The sequence below is a fragment of the Sorex fumeus genome, unplaced genomic scaffold (genome assembly GCF_029834395.1).
Source record: "Sorex fumeus unplaced genomic scaffold, SorFum_2.1 ptg000003l, whole genome shotgun sequence".
Classification (NCBI taxonomy): domain Eukaryota; kingdom Metazoa; phylum Chordata; class Mammalia; order Eulipotyphla; family Soricidae; genus Sorex; species Sorex fumeus.
This window is the reverse complement of record NW_026606060.1, coordinates 4,010,789-4,025,234: the sequence shown is the minus strand read 5'-3', so window position 1 is coordinate 4,025,234 and position 14,446 is coordinate 4,010,789. Positions and strand designations below refer to the sequence as shown.

Sequence of the window (14,446 nt, the reverse complement as noted above, 5' to 3'; positions counted from 1 at the left end):
ACAGATATGAGTAAATTCAAAATATATTTTCTAAAGAAAACATGCAACATAAAAATTCCAAGTACCTGTGCATGATCTGTTATGTAGAGTCCAACGTTCTCACAGTCGCTGATGTTACAGTGCTTGATAGTGGGGCATGCTCCTTGGCCACTAACGCATACGGCGGAGCCGACTGTAGGAAAAACAACGCCTCTTAGAAGCTTACTGGGCAAAAGCACAGGGAGTTATTTGGTATTCAAATGTTTAGGACATACTAACCTGTACATGTACTTCGAATGATACAGTGATCAATAATAGGGCTACAATTCACTGTAATCTCTAAGCAGTGGTGTGCATTATGGTGCTGAGCAGATTTGTCATCAGGGTTAAACTGAAAAGTAGAAATATATTTTTTTGAAAGAAACAACCACTGCCTTAATGACTTTAATAATGATTTCAACATATACATCTTCAATATTAAATTTTCTTACCCTTATTGTCATATATCCAACATAAGCATCCTCAGAACCTTCCATAAAAACGAAGGTTGAATCTCTAGTGTTTTCAATTATAACTTTGTCTGCTACTTTTCCAGGTGCTGTAGATGAACATTTGAGAACATAGTAAGTATATTACCTTTATTAGAAAGAGGAATAGAAATTAAAAATTTTTACTTGGGGTGGTGAAAGCTTCCAGATCTCACACATGCCAGGAATCTGTTCTTCTACCACTAAGTTACAACCCCAGCATTAAAAAAAAACAAAAACAAAACAACTTAATCGGCAAAAAATACCGTACTATAGAACTAGTAATAGAATGTTCCCACCAACGCTGTGGGGTGGATCACATCCAGGAAGCTTGGGGATCACTCCCCGAACTTCTCTGGGAATCATGGGGGAATGTAACCCTAAGGGTCCAGAATATAAAGCTGTGCACCAGCCCTTTCTTTCTGATCCAGCAGAGCCCTTTGTCTTTTTTTCAAGTTGGGTTCTGTACTTGGAAGAGGGAACATTAAAAACAAGTTTTCAGTAGATAGGAACTAATTATTCAAAAAGCCATTTCAATGGCATAATGAATATAAGTCCTATTTAATGGCATGTTTAACTACATTTAATGTGGATATTATTTGAGTATTATTGTATTCAAATATCTGTAAATACTCAACTACAAATCAAATTTAATGGCATATTAAAAATGGTTCCTTTTGTAAACAAACTGAGGGATCAGCAGCAAACGGGGCTCTGGTAAAGACGATGAAGAGGATGAGGAGAGAGAGAAAACTCTTATTTCTAGTAATGGACTTGATCTGGAAAGCAGTAAGAATTACCAGACAAAAACTTTCTTATCTTGACAACCTCTTTGTTTAGGGTGGGAAATAAAGGCAATAAATAAAAAGAGAGGCAAAAATTTATGTTACCATATAAATTATTAACAAGTAATTATTATATATATATACATTTTGGCATATATATACATATATAAGATATAATATATGAGGGATAAAATTATTGGGCCACATATAATTATATACTTAATTTAAATATTAGTAGACAACAAATCATAGAGGGAAATATATATATATATAGGGCTGGAGCGATAGCACAGCGGTAGGGCGTTTGCCTTGCACGCAGCCAACATGGCCGACCCGAGTTCGATTCCTCCGCCCCTCTCGGAGAGCCCGGCAAGCTACCGAGAGTATCTCGCCCGCACGGCAGAGCCTGGCAAGCTCCCCGTGACGTATTCGATATGCCAGACACAGTAATAACAAAAGTCTCCAATGGAGACGTTACTGGGCCTGCTCAAGTCTGTTCAATGAACAACGGGAGGACAGTGATATATATATTTGGTGGCTATACCTGGCAGCGCTTGGGGATTACTTCTGGCTCTGTGCTCAGAGATTACTTCTGGCCAGGCATACAGGGTGCCGGGGATCGAACCCAGTACAGCTATGTGCAAGGCAAGTGTCTTGTCTGCTTGTACTACCTACACCTCTCTGGCCCCAGCATTAGCAATGCCTAACGGTTTACATATGGTATTCTTAAAAATACCAGAAGGACAATTTTTTTTTTGATGGTGGGGGTCCCCACTTGGTGATCCTCAGGGGTTACTTCTAGGTCTGTACTCAAGAATTATTCCTAGTGGTGCTCGGGGGGATCACACTGTATGCCAGGGATAGAACCTGGATCAGCAGCATGCAAGGCAAATGCCCCACCTACTGTACTATAACTTTACCCTCAGAGAAAAAATTTTCGAAAAACTAGCTCATGCTGAACAAATACTTCATTATTTTAGAAACCTGACCATAAAAAGATTTAAAATTACACCCCAGAATTTAGTATTTAATTTTTGTTAATCAGGGACACGACCAGAGGCAACTATGACGGCCTTGGGGGCAATTCCAGACTAATGTCTGGTCACAAGGTGATGGCCTGACAATTTAGTACTCTACCTGGGAACACCAGGATCACACCAAAAGCTGTTTGGTGGGATCATGTGGTACCAGGTATCAAACACAGGCCCACCACATGGAGCCATATCTCTAACACGCACAAAGAATATTTTTAAAGCATACCTATTTTATTAAAAACATAGCAACACGACATGGGCTGGAGTGACCCCAGCAGGTAGGGTGCTTGCCCTGCATGTGGCTGACTCCAGTTTGAATCCCAGCATCCCATATGGTCCCCTGAGAACTGCCAGGAGTAATTCCTGAGTGCAGACCTAGGAGTAAGACCTGAGCATTGCCAGGCACTGCATCCCTGCCAAAAGAAAAACCAAAAACCAAAAAAACCCCAAAAAACAAAACATAAAAAACCACAGAAATAGGAGCCAGGGAGATAGCTCTGCCTGGGCAGAGATGCATATTTTGTTTGGGCCCCGGAACTATGTGGCTCCCTGAGTACTGAGAGTAGCCCTGGGGATCCCTGGACAAGCATGGTCCAAAGCACTCCCGGATGCTCAGACCCTAGCATTGAACTGTCTGGCTCAGTTGGCTGAGTATCACAGGGATGGCTGATGATATTCCTTCATTTCTTTCATTAAGATAGTATCAAGAACACTGCTTGGGGGATCCCTCAACCCCAACAAACAACAATCCTGCAAGAAAAATATTAAATTATTTTTGTTTGATTTTCCCGCTGGGATCAAACTCAGAGCTTCACATGTGCAAGGCAAGAGATCTACCACTGAGTCTGCTACATCCCTGGCAAAAACATTAGAATCTTAATTCTAGCAAAAGATACAACATTTTTTTTCTTTCCTTAATAAATAAGGAAGCTGGGCCATGTACCGATACTGAGAAGTATAAGAGTACAGAGTCAGAGAGACAGCACAGAGGGTAGGTGCCAGTCGCGCACATGGCCAAGCTGGGTGTTCCTGGGAGGATTATTCCTGAGCACAGAGCCAGAGGGAAGCTCTGAGCACTGCCAGGTGTAATCCTAAAAATGCAAATAAAAAGGAATACAGGAGCTGATGGTAAGAACTTATGTCTCATCTACCTATGTTAGGCCCTGGGATTGATTCCCTGGCACTAAAAGAAAAAAAAATCTTAGAAAATGATATAAAAATTTATCTATAATTTTAGAACCATCATTCTTCCATTTCCACCACATAAAATATGTACAATATTTGACGACTTTCTTTCCTTCCACTGAGACAACATCAAGATTCATTTAGATTTTTAGATCACTAGCATTTAAAAAACACATGTAAATAAGGATAAAATCATAAATTTCAAATGACAATACTTTTAAAAATACCTGCACCAATCATGGTGATTGGAGATTCAATATATATCCATTCATCAGTATATATTCCAGAATGAACAAAGATAAGACCATCAAAATGAGCTTCTTGTACTCCACCAAGGGCATCTTCAATTGTATCGTAATACTAGAGAGAAAAAAAAAAGTTAGTAGAGAATTGAAAGACTCCTATTTTAAGTCTACTAAAAAATACAAATCAAACATACCAACATATTTTCTCTTCCTTTATATCTTGCAGGGTTACTGTAGAAATGTTCAGCAAATCCTGGTTTTACATGTGCACCTTTATACTAAAATATCAAAAACCAAAAATCAAACCACTGATTAGTAATATGGTAAAGGTAAAAGGTAAAGGCCCTCCCGTTGATCGTCGATTTGCTCGAGCGGGCCCAGTAACGTCTCCATTGGAGACTTTGTTGTTACTGTGTCTGGCATATCGAATACTCTCGGTAGCTTGCCGGGCTCTCCGAGAGGGGCGGAGGAATCGAACTCGGGTCGGCCATGTTGGCCGCGTGTAAGACGAACGCCCTACCCGCTGTGCTATCGCTCCAGCCCAATTAGTAATATGAACATTCTCAAGTTTAGTACTGTGTGAACATTTTTTTCTAAATATCAAAACTATCAATTATTCCAACATACACTCTCTTGCATACCTGCAAATTGCAATGTAAAATGAGGGAGAGTTATGACTCATTAATATCCAATGAGAAAGGCCAACTTTTCATTCTTGTTATCACCATTATTTTGGGGTGTATTTATAAAATAATTAGTAGTGTAGCAAATGGATGACTTTGTTAGCTGGTAAAAGCATGGCAAGCTCCCTATGGCGTATTCGATATGCCAAAAACAGTACCAAGAAGTCTCACAATGGAGATGTTACTGGGCCCACTCGAGCAAAATCAACGAACAATGGGAGTACAGTGCTATACTTCATACCAATTGTTGGAAACTCTCTTTCCAAGGATTTGGATGCTCATATTCTTCTGGATTAATCTGGTAGAATTTTCCAGGTTCAGGATGCATCATAGGGCGTGTATATTCAAATACTTCCATGTATAATCGTTTCCTGGAGAAAAATAAAAATTTCCTCATAAAATTTCCTTTAAAATATAAAAAATTAGTCTTCAAAACCTTTCAAGAATATAAAAAATGAGACTATTAGATGCAAATATTTTTTGCTTAAACAATACAACTACACATGACATATTCCAACAGAATAAAAATGGCAAATCTTCCAAGGTAGACTTTTTGTCAGGAGAAACACCACTTTTACTGTCAAAGAATCATTGAAGGATTATTTAATAAGATGACTTATGATGAAATACTTAGAACTCTTCTTATAACTTCAATTCACAGGAATCCTATGAAATATAACCAAATCTGAGAAACAGAATGACTGATATTAAATGCTGGCATTTCTTGTACAAAATAAAATGCTTTCTCTTTTGTTCTTCTATTATTTTTGAACAGCATAAAATAAACAATATATTATTTTGTTTCCTTTCAATCCTTATTGGATAGCTGTGTTTATTTCAGTTGTGACTGCATAGCGTATAAAATTTCTATGTTCTTTTCACTTTTTGTGGGGGATTTGAGTCATCTGAGTAGAGCTCAGAAGACCATGGAGCGCCAGGGATCAACCCAGGCGTGCAAATCCTGGACTGGGCCCACTGACCTCTCTCCTCAGCACTATTCTCAAAATCTTAAAATAGAGCATTTCCTTTATAAAAATCTCTGGGAAAAAAAAAAGACTGTTAATGATATATTACAACATTCAAGTAGACATTTCTCTGCTTAGTCTACCCCCTTATTGTGGGATACTTAAATTATTTTTCATTCTTCAGCACCTAACATGCTATTATGAAAGATGTGTATGTAAGACAAAACGTTTTTCAGAAGTCAGGCAGCAATTTTAAGGTTCATGAATACAACTAACAAATTCTTTTCCTAAAAGTTAACGCATGACCTGGGTTCAATCTCAGCGTCCCATACAATTCCCCAAGCAGCACCAGGAGTAACTCCTGAGAGCAGAACCAGAAGAAACCCCTGTGTGTAACGAACATTATAGGGCGTGGTTAAAACAACAACAAAAGAGATTTTTCTCTCTAGGGACTGGAGAGAGCGTACAGCATGTAGGGTTTTTGCGGTGCATAAAGATTTCCAGTGGGAAGACCTAGATTAGATCCCAGTACCCCATATGGTCCCCTGAGTACCGCCAAGAGTAACACCTGAGTATTTCCAGGTGTGGCCCCAAAACGAACAAAATAAATAAAAATAATGCACAAAACCTATATTCTCACAAAACTACCAAATTTAACTTTTACAAAGCAATTCAATAGAAGTATTTCCTATAATCATATAGTGGATATGAACTGATAATTAAGTATTGCCTGGACTTACAAACCATATTTGGGATAAACAGACAACTTAGAACTTATTAAACACTCTAATTTTGTTATGTCTATTTAATTGTAATTATCAAATAACACTTCAACTTCCCTGTCACCTTTAGCATTTTGGGCAGCAAATAATACCTCTCTAGAAAGGAAAATATTTTCACTTACCATAAAATTGGATCATTAGCAAGTTCACTGAAACGTTTACACACACAAGCTGCTCTACAAAGATCCTGTTCCAGTAAGTAAGAAAAGATTTTTAGAACCACTTCATCTGGCAGTTTCTCCTGAAGGTATTGTTCAGCAGGTGCTGCTATAAAGAGATTAATAAATGAAATTTAACATTCTTTTCATCATCCCAGCAAGGACTGTCTCAATATTTTTTTTTCGATATTTAAAGAGCATAATATACTTTTAACCTGCTGAATACATTTTGTTTTACAACGATCATTTTATAAGCATATCGCTTTCATAAAAGATACTTTTTATCTTGACATAATATTTTCTCTTTCAACTTTCCTTACCATTTCAGACATGGTTAAAATTAATACATAAAAAGTTTATTTATGCAATACTTATAGTCAAAGAGGGAGTGGTCAAGATTTATGTTTATTAATAATCATTTTTCAATTCTAAATATAACAATTTTAACTTTTGGATATTTCACACAACTAAAAAATTTACATGACTCTTTTCCTTTATCTTCCCACTATAGATTACCTGATAGATCCTGTGATTTTCCAGATACTCGTGCACGTTTTGCACGATGACCAAAGTTTTCTGTAGTTGAAGTTGAAGCACCCTTCAAAAAAGAAAAGACAATATTTTCACTGTACATTATTTGTAAAAAAATTTTGATTCTTTTTTTCCCTCTAACAAACTCTCTCACTGCAGAGAAGCTGTAACTTTAACTGACCTCCATACTGCTCTTTGTAGGACACGCTGTTCTTTTCGGCAAAAGAGTTTTTCTACGAAGTTGATAGGGACTATTTTGTGCACCAGGACCTGATTCTTCTGCAACCATATCTGCAGGTACATCATCATCTGTTACAAACGAAAGCAACACAAAAAACAGCGGCCATTTAAAAAAATGCTCCATAGGTATAGTTTTAAACTTTTAATATACTTCTATGAATTTTAGAGGGTTAACATGAGATAAGATACAACAGTCTTGTAAAAAGATTATGAACAGTGATCCCAAATGACTTGATTTCTTGGATAACTAAGACAGAATTGTTGGACTTCCACTTCATTTCTTACTTCAAAGTAAATCTGAAAATAGACCGTGTGTGTGTGTGCATGTGCGCGCGTGCATGCTGTCTATATATATGTGGAGTGTATGTACAGTCATGCCCTCTTGCTCTAAGGGCTGAAATGTATGCTTTGCACGTGGAAAGGTCAAGGTCAGAACGCTAGTCTGCTTGGTTCCTGAGATGAACTTGAGTGCCCTAAGCACGAAAGCAAATGTGATGAAGAAACAACTGTTTGCTCCCTGGCACTGCACACTCTCTGCTCCCAGCACAACCAAGTGCGATCCAGGTAGCCCTGAACTACCAAGTCCATGCTGCCAGCTGAATACCTCTGGGGGTGCTCCCTTGAACACACTCCTCCCCAGATAAGAATGCTATTAGGAATGAGTGACATTTGAATGGGGAGTCTAAAGATCAGACAACAGATCAACAGAAACAACAACAAGGTCAACAGAAATCGCTGGTATTTTCCTATCTTGTTTTCCCTTCCCTTTGCTATAACAACCTTGGGGGGAGGTCATACACATTTGGATGCAGTATATTGGATCCTAGTTTGTTGCAGCGCAGACCAAAAAAAAGGCATTTTACTGAGATCCAACTTGCGGTTCCTGCCTGCAATGCAGGTGTGCTCTACCACAGTGCTACTGCCAGCCCTTAACTTGATTTCAGTAGAAGGAGTATGGGCTATTTAGGATTACTGCTTCATACAGGGATCTCTAAAGTGAGGGATGGGGCGGGGAGGGGACGAGAGAGCGAAAACAGTGGGCAAGGCCTCCTTTCATGTAGTTGACTGAGGTTCAATCCCCATGACCATTTAAGGTACCCCAGTATGCCAGGAGTTGTCTCTGAGCAAAGAACCAGGAGTAAAACCCGAGCACAGTCAGGTGTGGTTCCCACGACCCTTCCTCCCAGAAAAAAGAAAGCACACTAAAATATTCAACCCAGTTAGGTAAGACACGAAAGGCTAACTTTTTTTTTTTAAATCTGAGAGCCTAAATCATTATAGAAAAGATCAACAATTTAATAGAAAACTAGAACAAGAACACAGACAATTCAGAATTAAGAAAATATAAATGAAATGCTAATAAAAACCATGAGATGCTTTGCATGTAGCAGATTCTCAAAGATAAAAAGTTTGATCACACACTAGAAATATAAGAAGATATGAAAAAAATGTGTTCTAAGGAAAAATTTTGGAAACAAACAATTAGAGATTTTATTTCTAGAAATTGACTTTGCAGTTATATTTACATGTGAGTAAATAAGTATGTATTGCTTGTAGTACTGTTTATTAAACTGCAGGGTAACAAAAAGTCCATCAATAAGGCTTTGTAAATAAACTATGGTACAAGAGATTATTATATGGTTATTCCAAAATAACAGCCCACTGAACTCTCTCTGGCCCTGAAATGTATTTAATCAGTTTATAATTGAAAAGGCTGCTTTGGTGGATGTCAGTAAAAACCAATCTATTTTGAAAACTGGGAAATAATAAAACATGTCTTCTTACTTATAATGTAAATTAAGCCACAAGATAACCAAGTATTAGAAAAAGGAAAGATCATACTTTTTCTAAAAAATAGGTTCCTTTATATATAGATTTCCAGCAAGTTCATGGTCTTAACCATTAAGTATTACTAATTCCTAATATCAGGAATAGAAAAACAGCATGGCATTATTTCCAAATGACACAACATCTACTATGGTTTACAAAACAAAAGCCAAACAAAAAAGCCCTGGGAAGACTCCAGGGGCAAAAAAGCACCTGTTTTGCAAACTTAAAAGCAAGAAGTTTGATGTCTGTTGCTGCCCACAACACATACTGTGGTCCCTACACCTGCTGTCACGCCCTGGACTGGACTGTGTGTGTGGTCTCTCTGAATGGAGTGCAAAGCCAGGTGTCTGTGAGCAAGGCCGTGCGTGACCCCCTTGCAAGCACTGTTAGTAAAAATGTGTAAGCGCTGTGGACAAGAGTCTGAGCCAAGGTAAGCATATGTGCAAGAACTGCAACCGAACGGCACGATCCCTAGAAAACACCAGAGCAGAGTGTGCGGGCACCGTGTGTACAACACAGGCTTATCCAGAGCCAGCCTGCTTTTCTATTTGGGTCGCACACACCTAGCCGTTCTCAGGGGGTTACATCTGGCTCCACACTCAGGAATTATTCTGGGTGGTGCTTGGGGGACTATGTAGGATGCCAGGGATCGAACCCAGGTTGGCCTCATCAAGGCAAATGCCCTACCCACCGTACTTCTCCTGAAGCCCCTAAATCATTATACTTCTCCTAAAGCCCCTAAATCATTATTTTTAAGCTTAAGCTTTTTCATCTTTAATTGATGAGAAATTTTAGGCTTATAATTCACAGTGCTGATGAAAGGATTTAAATGGGATATATGTAAAATGCTCAGCAGTATAAAGTACTCCATAAATATTTTATTAGTTATTTCATTTCAATATCAACTTAAAAACAGCAGAACTCCCAGGCTCAGTAAAAACTATAGCGGTAGGGTGGAGAAAAAGGACAGAGGTAAAGGCACTTGCCTTGATTCCTTCCAACCCCAGTTTGAATTCCTCGAGCACTGCAAGGGATCACTTACGAGCAAAGTCAGGAATAGTGCTTAAGGAAAGCAAGATGTGGTCTAAATCAAAACAAAACTATGGTGTTAACTAGATAGAGTTAAGTGGGAGAAATTTTTGGTTATGGTGACAGGTGTGGTATTATATAAACATAATGAAGTATGGAGTTGAAACTCCCTAACACTGTAAACCAATGACAAACAGTAACAATTATTTAAAAAAATGTCACTGTCCTCCAGCTGTTCATCAAATTTCTTGAGCGGGCCCAGTAACATTGTAAGATTTGTTACTGTGTTTGGCATATCGAATATCACGGGTAGCTTGCCAGGCTTTGCCACGTGGGTAGCTTGCCGGGCTCTTCGAGAGGGGTGGAGGAATCGAACTCGGGTCGGCCAAGTTGGCTGCGTGCAAGGCAAACGCGCTACCTCCTGTGCTATCGCTCCAGTCCTTAAAAAAACGAAACAAACAAAAATCCCACTAACATACCTTTAAATGAAACTACATTTTCTGTCTTCAGAAGTATCACTAGTGGGATATGCCTAGGTATCTATGGAGCAATCTCTTGACAGTTTAACATGTGTTTCGTTTCTAAAAGCATTTTCTGCATGCTTTAAAGGAATTCAGCTACCTTGTACTTCTTAGGGCAAAAACTTAAAAATCTTTAAAAGACCAGGTGTACTGCTGGCAAGTAATCTCTGAGTTTTTCTTTGGTCTGGGTCACGGCTGGCAGCACGTGGTTGGTGAGTGGTGCTCAGGGGTTACGTGGTGTGGGCATCTACGCATGCAGTCCACTCTCCTTCACTTTTATTGTGGGTGGTGGCAGCACTAGCCGAAGGAAAGGTGCTAAAATCTTCAGTTCGTAGATTATTCTCTTTCATCTGTGTTAATTTGATAGATGTCAAAAGCTTCTTCTCCAGCAGCCGTACCCACAACACACTGCTCCTCCACGCCAACTGCCTGCAGCCTAAACCCACAGCTCCACTAAGAATCTCTGCACATGCCTCCCAGTTCTCCAGATCCTAAAACTTCTGGACATTTCCAATTTTCACAGTATTGAAAATCCCAGGAGCACACCGAATTAGATGGGAAAGCAACAGAGAAGCCAGCTAAACACAACAAACAGTAACCCAGACGGCTCAACTAGTGCTAACAGCTTAGTAAATCCTCAGACTGACTTAACAAACAGTTCAGCAAATCCTGACTTAACAACCACGGTTTCTTTTATTCATTGAAGTACTTCTGATAATTCCTTTAGCTATCTGGTTTCAACAAGCAATATAAAACAAAGCCTGCTAAGGGGGAAGGTTTGGGAGTGGTTGGGAAAATGAGGATAATGGCGGAGGGAAGGTCACTCAGGTGTTGGGATTGGTGTTAGTTAGTACATCAAGAACCTGGAACAACTGTATTATGAATGAGTTTCTAAATCATGGCATTTAAATAAAGAAAAAAAAAAAGGTACTGCTTCTTTCTAGTGAACTATTTCTGTCATCGTTATGCAATGGCTTGCTTGATGCTTCATAATGCCTGTTTTAAAAATCTAATTTAGCTTAATAATATTTTTTATTGGTTCTTCATTTAACTTCATTTGAGTCTAGTTAATTTTTCAACCCTAATATTTTCAACTGTTTACTTCGAGTCCTTACATTTTAAAACTGGAACTTCCCCACACCCAGAGATACTGAGGTTATTCCTGGATCTGCACTCAGAATTACTTTTGCTAGTGTTTGGGGGACCAAGGGATGCTGGGGATCTAATCCAGGTTCGTCTCATGCCAGGCAACATCCCACTATCTCTCTCGACCATAGGATAAAAAAAAAAGAGAAAAATTTAAATCTGATGTCCACTAGAAACAGAATGTGATCCATATATAACTGAAAATTTTCAGACAGATATTAAAAACAATTAAAATACTTGAAAGTTATTTTATCCAAAATTTAACCATTTTTCATACGTAATGGATATAAAATTAGATTGTAATTTTAAAAACAAATTTTTTTGGGCCACACCCAGCGATATTCAGGGGACCATATGGGATACTGGAATCGAACCCAGGTCGGCCGCGTGCAAGGCAAACGCCCTACCCACTGTGCTACTGCTCTAGCCCCACACAAATTTATTTTTAACAGCATGTCTCAATCAGATAAACTTCACTTCAATTGCTTTACAGTGTCAAACAGAGCTAGTGGTTACATCAATTGGACAACCCCCTTTTTATTAAACTCTTAACAGTCTTCTTAAAAACCAAAATGTTAGCATCATACTAAAGAAAAGCTATTATATATGCATAATATAAAATTCTAATTTTAATATTTTAAAATTACAAACCTTACATGTTAGACTTAACAATTAATAGAAATAATGGCAGAATTCTAGAGAATGAGCATTCTTTTTGGAAAATTCTTCCAAAATCATGTTCTAAGATGCTTCAATTAGGAAGTCTTGGTTTGTACTAGCTAAGTCAGACTTTTCCACTAAGGGAGGATGATGGTGGCAGTTCATGAGACAAAATTAGAATAATTCATTAATAGGTTCTATTATTTGAAAATAACTTGGAAATATTCCTCATCTCTCCATCTAATGTTTTGTTTTCTTGGATCCTACCCATTTCAACTTTAAGAAAAAATAAGTAATTGCTTAAGAGGTCTCTTCATTTTGCAGCTTCTCTTTTGGAAGCAGCTCATTTCCTGAACAAAAGAAAAATCTACAAAAATGAATTGAACGGTACTGACATTTGTATTATGATTTATTTCAACAACAGACCTTAAATTCTGGAGCTAGCAGAATCTTATTTTTTTCCACACCCTATAGCCATTCTCAAGATTTATAGTAACTGTTATTGATTGGCTGGAGTCTAAAGCCTGTACAGAGTAGATTAACCTAACACTAGACAGAGGGTAGTTCATAGAATTTAATTTATACATTTCCCCCAACAAATAACCTATCATTCCACATTACTCACCCATAGGCACAGATCAGATTGGATACTTAGGCAAACCTTTGCTAGTAACAGTGTGTTTAGAAACAGCTCCCAGTCTCACAGTGTAAAGAACCACACTTGACAACTGTTTCTAACACAGTTGGGAACTACCACGGTCTTTTCCAATTACTTTAAAAATCCACAAATAAACTGAAATTCAGGATAAAAGCTTCTCAAAAAGTTTAATTTAAAATGTTTTATTTAAAACAACTATGTTACTTAAAATTTAAAAAATAACTTTAAACATAGAAATTTGAGGAAAATGTCATAAAAGAGTGAGTGCATTTTGAAGGCTTTTCTCTATAAATATTTTTTATTCTTTTTTTGCTGTGTGTGAGGTCACACCCAACAGTGTTCAGGGAACCATGTGGTGCCAGGGACAAGAGCCACCAGCAATCATGCTCTTCAGTCCTTTGAGCTCTCCCCAGAACTTGTATTTTACATGTAGTTACAAAATTTCAGATTATTTAGGATCTTATATATACAGTTCATCAATATGTCTGGTTACTATCCCTACATAATTAACACACATACTTCAGAATTTTCATTACAATAAGAACTACAGAGATTGTAAAACAAGAAAACTTAGGTAAATGCTGGAATGACCAGAGTATCAAGAGAATCATTGAACATCAGAAGGGCCATGACTCCAAATGGACAAAGAAAACAAACCAAATTAGAGACAAATCTAAGATTCATGACGTTATCAACTAAAAGCTGTGAATTGAATTCTATTGGTTAGTCTCTACAAAGATCTGAACTAACCTAGAGAACTGAATCTAGTAGAACTTGACATTTAAGAAAATAATTGAAGCACTGTAATATGCTATACTGAAGGATTTGGAAAGTGAAAAGAAGCAGGACACAGAAAAACACATACCTAACACTGCAACCTCCAGCACTGCAGGAAAAAGGAGAGGGAAACACAAATCATATGCAGACAGCACTCTCTGACTCATGTCCATGAATTTATTTTCACAGGAAATTCAGAAATGACTTCTAAGTAAGTTACATGGGGGAAAAAGCCAACACAAGCACAGCAAAATATGAAGCTCAAAGAATGAATAAAGCTATTTTATCCTTGTAAGCATCCAATGCGTAACCTTTGCTGTGATCTCATTCAAGAAAACTACTGAAAAAAATGGAAAAGTGGAAGCATTGAACAACATTCGTTTTCTAGTCAGAATATAGTGTCTAGGACTTCATGATTTCTGGTGGGGTTTTCACAGAGTAAGAGACTACCTGAGGAGCTAGAGTGATAGCACAGCGAGTAGGGTGTTGGTCCTGCACATGGCCAACTTGGGTTCCATTCCCAACATCCCAACATCCCATATGGTCCCCTGCGCAATGCCAGGTGTAACCCAAGATTATCAGCCTATTTTACCTACAGGACACCTGAGGCCTACTGAGATTCTGTAAAATGCTAAAGATTAGGAAACTGGTTAAGTAGCAGCAAACATAACTTTTAGGTTGGTGAACTGAAAGAACAACATATTTCCCTCC

General features: G+C 38.1%; 1 protein-coding gene across 1 annotated transcript in view; it reads right to left on the bottom strand.

Annotated features, from left to right (window-relative positions):
• Positions 1-14,446, bottom strand: part of FBXO11 (F-box protein 11) — an 87,290-nt gene that overhangs the window by 16,383 nt on the left and 56,461 nt on the right. The window contains exons 2-10 of the mRNA XM_056119832.1: positions 7,056-7,183; positions 6,860-6,941; positions 6,308-6,452; positions 4,680-4,809; positions 3,950-4,033; positions 3,738-3,870; positions 471-577; positions 259-370; positions 66-172 (exon numbers count right to left, since the gene is read on the bottom strand). Coding sequence (XP_055975807.1) covers positions 66-172; positions 259-370; positions 471-577; positions 3,738-3,870; positions 3,950-4,033; positions 4,680-4,809; positions 6,308-6,452; positions 6,860-6,941; positions 7,056-7,183 — 1,028 coding nt within the window. The remainder of the gene's footprint in view (positions 1-65; positions 173-258; positions 371-470; positions 578-3,737; positions 3,871-3,949; positions 4,034-4,679; positions 4,810-6,307; positions 6,453-6,859; positions 6,942-7,055; positions 7,184-14,446) is intronic.